The 6,000-nt window shown below is 38.9% G+C and overlaps 1 protein-coding gene across 1 annotated transcript in view; it reads left to right on the top strand.

The window, feature by feature from the left end:
- The first annotated feature begins 55 nt into the window (after nucleotides 1-55).
- TSC2 (TSC complex subunit 2) overlaps nucleotides 56-6,000 on the top strand; it is a 69,387-nt gene continuing 63,442 nt past the window's right edge. Inside the window, exons 1-4 of the mRNA XM_044657244.1 lie at nucleotides 56-190; nucleotides 975-1,061; nucleotides 2,287-2,397; nucleotides 4,025-4,169. Of these exons, the coding sequence (XP_044513179.1) occupies nucleotides 56-190; nucleotides 975-1,061; nucleotides 2,287-2,397; nucleotides 4,025-4,169 (478 nt within the window). The remainder of the gene's footprint in view (nucleotides 191-974; nucleotides 1,062-2,286; nucleotides 2,398-4,024; nucleotides 4,170-6,000) is intronic.

Here is a 6,000-nt window from a genome sequence, read left to right as displayed (position 1 = left end):
ATATATATATATATATTTCACTTGGACAGAGGACCCTGGCACTGCCTTGCTTACCATGGCTAAGCCACCAAGCAAAGATTCTGGGCTAAAGGAGAAGTTCAGGACTCTGTTGGGGCTGGGAACACCAAGACCTCCCAGGTCTTCTGAGGGCAAACAGACTGAGTTTATCATCACTGCTGAAATTTTAAAGGTGAGTGAACTCTGCCTGATTTTTATGTTATTTCAGAAAGATGTGCCTGGGATTGTAGGACATTGCTTACAAATTACTTCTTGGAACATATATTAATTGATACAGATATAAAGCAGTTGTATTTGGGGCATGTAAGTGGCTCAGTGGATTGAAAGCTTAGAGATGGGAGATCCTAAGTTCAAATCTGGCCTTAGACACTTCCTAGCTGTGTGACCCTGGGCAAGTCACTTAACCCTCATTACTTAACCCTTACTACTCTTCAGCCTTAGAACCAATACACAGTATTGAGTCTAAATGGAAGGTAAGGCTTTAAAAGAAAAAAAAAAAAAAGAAAAAGATGTGCCTGGGAAAAGGGACTTGGTTTATTATAAAATGCCCTGGGAGTTTTAGTGACCAGCAACTTGGCCAGAGATAACCATCCAGGAAGAATGATCTCTTCTTGACTCTTTGAGGATTCTGGGCTTTTGGCATAGGAAAAACGAATTAGAATTTTCATGAGGTTATGGATACAAATAGCTCAAGCTATGGGAAGTTTATAGTAGGAAGGTTACTACACTGGCTCAGGGTTGCATTCCATGACAAAGAATCATTTCAGGAAAAATTGCCTCAGGCATACTCTGTGAAAACAAAGATGTGGGTTTACAGGTGACATGTAGGGACTCCTGTTGGAATGGCTTTCATATGGCATGGCTTTTAGGGTAGAGGGTGGTTTGGGCTTATCAGACCTAAATGATTCCTGAGATGATTGAATATTTTTCTTTATCAACCTCTCTTCTCTTCCCAGGAACTCAGTGTAGAGTGTGGCTTGAATAATCGGATTCGGACAATAGGTCAAATCTGTGAAGTAGCAAAAACCAAGAAATTTGAAGAGGTATGTGTGCCTCCAAGGGGATACATTGAAGAGATGCAATGCTGAGTTCTTGTTAGAGTCTGAGAGCTGCTAAACTTTAGGAATTGAAGAGATCTGAAACTTATCTACCTTCATTAATATGTGGCAAAGCTATTTAAAATGTGAGTGACATTATGGTGAGCCCGAACAGGCTGCTGAAGGAGAAACAAAGGAAGGAAAATTCTTAGCAGATTCTGATACATTTCTTTGGTAGAGAGATTGTTTCACTGACCTTTAATCTGGTGATGAAGCTTTTCTTAATGGAAAGTATTGAGGATGATTTGCCATAAGTCTGTGGTTCCTTCAGGTCTAAAATTATGGACTTATAGAATTTCTTTAGAAGATATTCTAGGGATCCCATCTAGTTTCATTTCCACATTTATAGAGAGAGAAACTAAGTAATTTGTGCTAGGTCACTCAGGTAATCATTGGCAGACCTGACTAGTTTCTTGAAGAGTTGAAGGACCTATGGCTTAACTTATGGACAGACAACTACAGTAGATAGAATTCTGGGCCTAGAATTAGGAAAAATAATCAGGTTCAGGTCTGATATCAGAGGGGCAGCTTACGTAGCATAGTGGATTGAGTACAGGCAGGAGTTGAGAGGACTTGGTTTCAAATTTGGCTTCAGACATTTCCTTGCTTTGTGACTCTGGGCAAGTTACTTAATCCCCATTTCCCAGCCCTTGCTGCTCTTCTGTCTTAGAGTTGATACTACGACAGAAGGTAAGCATTTTAAAAAAAAATGGTCTCAGACTAGCAAATCAGTTAATAATAAACTGCATAAATCATTTAACCCTGTTTGCCACAGTTTCCTCATCCATAAAATGAGTTGGAGAAGGAAATGGTAAATACTTCAATATCTTTGCTAAGAAAACCTCAACTGGGGTCATAAAGAGTCATTACCGAAAAGACTAATGTCTAAGACCAAAGACTAAAAAAATGTCTTAACTTACCTCAAGCTGTTCCATTTATTAACTTGGCAGCCATAGTGGGTTGTGGACCATACTAAACAAAATGTGGTTTTCTGGCCATTGAAAAGGAGAGAAACTTGGTTTTGTAGTTCTGAAATGGAAAGAGACTCCAACTTAAGCTATTTTCTTTAGCTTTGGTAAGGTCTTTTGGGTATCCTTATACTATAAGGGAAGGAAGCTGAGATTATCGAGTCCAAGGCAGTAACTAGTATTCCCTTTCCTCTCATTCGAAGCATGCGGTGGAAGCTATCTGGAGAGCTGTAGCTGACATGCTTCAGCCAGAGAGACCGGCAGAAGCCCGGCATGCAGTTCTATATCTGCTGAAGGCCATTATTCAGGGTCAGGTAAGTCAGGAAATGAGGAGTTGTTGGCTGTAATAACTTGCCTTGATATTCCCTTCCTTGGGTCTGTATCCTCTGGAGTGAGCCTATGAATGGATTGAGAGATATATGTAAAACACTTTGCAGACCTTCAAGCACTCTAATAAATGTTAGCTGTGGAAAGCAGTTTGATATAATAGGTGGTGGTGGACTTGGAATCTGGAAGACTAGAGTCCTGAATCCTTTCTCAGACACCCACTAGTGTGACCCTGGGAAAATCATTTAATCTCAGTTTCCCCATCTGTAAAATGAGGATAATAATTACTTCACAGGGTTATTGTATGAGAGTCAAGTGAGATGTGCAAATCACTTTGCAAATCTAAAATGCTTTATCAGCTGCAAAGTTCAATGAGCAGAATCCAGGGAGCATTGTATGTAGTAATAGCAATATCATTCAATAATCAATAGTAAATAGCTCAGCTATCTTCAGCAATGCAATGATCTAGGACAGTTCTGAAGGAGTTTTGATGAAAAATACTATCCACTTCCAGAGAAAGAAATGATGGAGTCTGAATGCAGATCAAAGCATTCTTTTAAAAACTTTATTTTTCATGTTTGTTTTTTTGGTCTCTTGTTTTCTTTTAAATGACTAATATGGAAATATGTTTTGCATGACTGCACATGTATGACTTGTATCAAATTGCTGGTTGTCTCAGTGAGGCAGTGGTTGGGGGGGGAGAGGAGAGAAGGAGGGAGTTTAGAATTCAGGATTTCAAAAAAATGAGTGAAAAAAAATGTTTACATGAAATTGGGAAAAATAAAATATGATTAAAAATGCTATATTAATGCTAACCATTACTATGATTATTCTCAGAAGTGGGAGAGTTAGTATCGGCTAATTCTTCTCCAGTTCCTCTAAATTACTTTCATACCACTTGATTTTGGGGGAAGTGTTTTTGGTGTAATTATAGAAGAGAAACTCATATCTCTGAAGAAAGCTAGGAAGCTAAGGAGGCTCTCACTATCATTTTTTCACCCTTAGCTTGACTAGTATTATATTAAGTTTATTTGCATCATTCACTTATGAGTTCTAGTTGAAAGGAGAGTTTTGGGAGGGTCTTAAAATAGGGCTTTAGTGATAAGTGACCCCATATTTGAAGGTCTCAGTACTTAGTTCTGGGCTTTACTCAGCCTTAATAGCTACTATTTGTGTTTTCTGGCCATTATGGAATGATTAGGCATGTATATTAGCAATAGCTCAGGAAACATAGTTGCTTTTTAAGAGTAATGAAATCTCATGGGTGCATAGATCTAAAATAGGAAGATACCTTAGATGTACTTTGACATCTTTGTTTTTTTAATCCAGACCTTCTCTTCTACTAACAGCTCTATTACAGAAGGGCAGAAGCTAGGCAATGGGGATTAAGTGACTTGCCCAGGGTCACACAGCTAGGAAGTGTCTGAGACCATAGTCAAACCCAGATCCTCTTGACTCAACTCCAGGCTTGGCACTCTAGCCACTGTGTCACCTAACTGCCTTCTCCTTATTTTATTTTATAAAAACTGAGGCCCAGAGAAAGGAAATGACTTGCTCAAGGTTATAGAGGTAGTAAATGGCAGAATGGGAATGACTTTTTTTTCTCTCCTCCAGGGAGAACGCTTGGGTGTTCTCAGAGCACATCTATTTAAGGTAATCAAGAATTACCCTTCCAATGAAGACCTGCATGAGAGACTTGAAGTTTTCAAGGCTCTCACTGACAATGGGAGATATATAACATACTTGGAAGAAGAACTGGGTGAGTCCATCTTTATGATGCTTCTCTATTCAGCTTGTGATCTGCTATCTGCAAGGGAACATATTAGAGAAAGGCATCTTGTAGGTTGGTGGGCTGCCCAGGAGAGGGCAGTGGAGCATGTGAATATGATCAGCTAGCCAAGGCAGCCCTGGGTAAATTTGGAATCTGATTTGGAAGAGACTTTAGAAGTCACTGGGGGTAGGCACCTAGGTAACAGTGGACAGGGCTCTGGTCCTGCTTTCAAATGTGGCCTCAGATACTTTCCAGCTCTGTGACCAAGTCACTTAACCCTAGTTGCTTATCCCTGACTTAACCCCAGTTACCTATCCCTCTACCTTAGAGCTGATACTTAGTTTCTGGAACTGATACTTTATTTCTGGGAATAAAGCGAAAAATGGTATGCTTTGATCTGCATTCAGACTCCATGAGTTCCTTCTATGGTGGTGGATAGCAGTTTTCACCATGAGCCCCTTGGAGTTGTCTTGGATCCTTGCACTGCTAATGATAGGTCATTTAGAACTGATCATGGTGTAACACTGATATTACTGTGTACAATATTCTGTTTCTTCTCACTTCACTCTGCATCACTTCATACAAGTCTTTCCAGGTTTTCCTGAAATTGTCCTTTGAACAGCTATAATAATTAGGAGATTCGCCCCCTTATATCGGGTCTAAATCGGTCTTTGCAACTTCTAGCCATTGTTCCTAGCTTTGCCTCTGGAGCCAAGCAGAACAAGGGTAGTTCCTTTTCTGTGTGACAGCTCCTCTTTCCTCCCTCCACTCCCCTTTTCTTCCAGGGTAAACATTCCCAGCTCAGCTGATCCTCACATGCCATAGCTTTTAGTCTGCTTGTTATCCTTTTCTGGACACATTTGTTTGTCCTTGGCCTTACTAAAACCTTCAAGTGCTATCTAAAGCTGCCCCTCCAGAGCCTAGTAGTACTCCAGATGTGGTGTGATGAAGGCAGAGTGCATTGGATTATTATCCTTGTTTTGAAACGCTGTTTCTTTTAATTCAGCCTGAAATTGGCTTTCATATCATGCTGTTTTGTTTTTTAAATTGACTATGATGAGATCAGATCTTTTTCACATAAATTGTAGGCCACAAAATTAGTTACCTGGTGACTAACCCTGCTGAGAAACCACTGAATTTATTTAGGTTGACTTCTAGACAGACAGACAGTCAGTCATCGGACCTGGATTCTAGCATCCTGGAATCTAAAGAAAGAGAATTAGTAGTACTATAATTATTTTATGTTGTTCTGAGAAAAACACTCTGTAAACTGCAAGATGCTATATACAAATATGAGGTGTAATACTATGTAAAAGCTCACATTTCTGTAGTGCTTAATGGGTTACAGGTGCTAATGACCTTGTAACATTACTATGTACATTTATAACATGACAATGACTATGTACACATATTATCCCCATGTCACAAATTAAAAAATTCATTTTTACCACTATCTTTTAGTTTCCTTTTACTGGTCTTTCTTAATATATCTGTCCCTGAATCCTTTTCCCAGAATGCTATCCCTAATAGTAAAGAATTAAAAAGGGTAAGAAAAAAGTTCAGCAAAACCAAACAGCATATCAAAAAAAAGGCAAATACTATGTTCCATATTCATAGTCCCCCATTTCTGCAGTTAGGGTGACTGTTACTCAAAAAGAGCCATTTTTTATAATCTTAAGACATCTTTTTGGAAAAGTTTTAAAAATATTGTGTTTGTATATTTTACTTTGTAATTTTAACATTATATTTGCCTAAATATAAGCCGTACTCTTTCTTTGGCTGGTATAAAATCTTAATACAGTCTACAATTACTGGATTA

Source organism: Gracilinanus agilis, chromosome 1, assembly GCF_016433145.1.
Source record: "Gracilinanus agilis isolate LMUSP501 chromosome 1, AgileGrace, whole genome shotgun sequence".
Taxonomy (NCBI): Eukaryota; Metazoa; Chordata; class Mammalia; order Didelphimorphia; family Didelphidae; genus Gracilinanus; species Gracilinanus agilis.
Note: the sequence above shows the minus strand (reverse complement) of the source record. Positions and strands in the feature narration are given on the sequence as shown.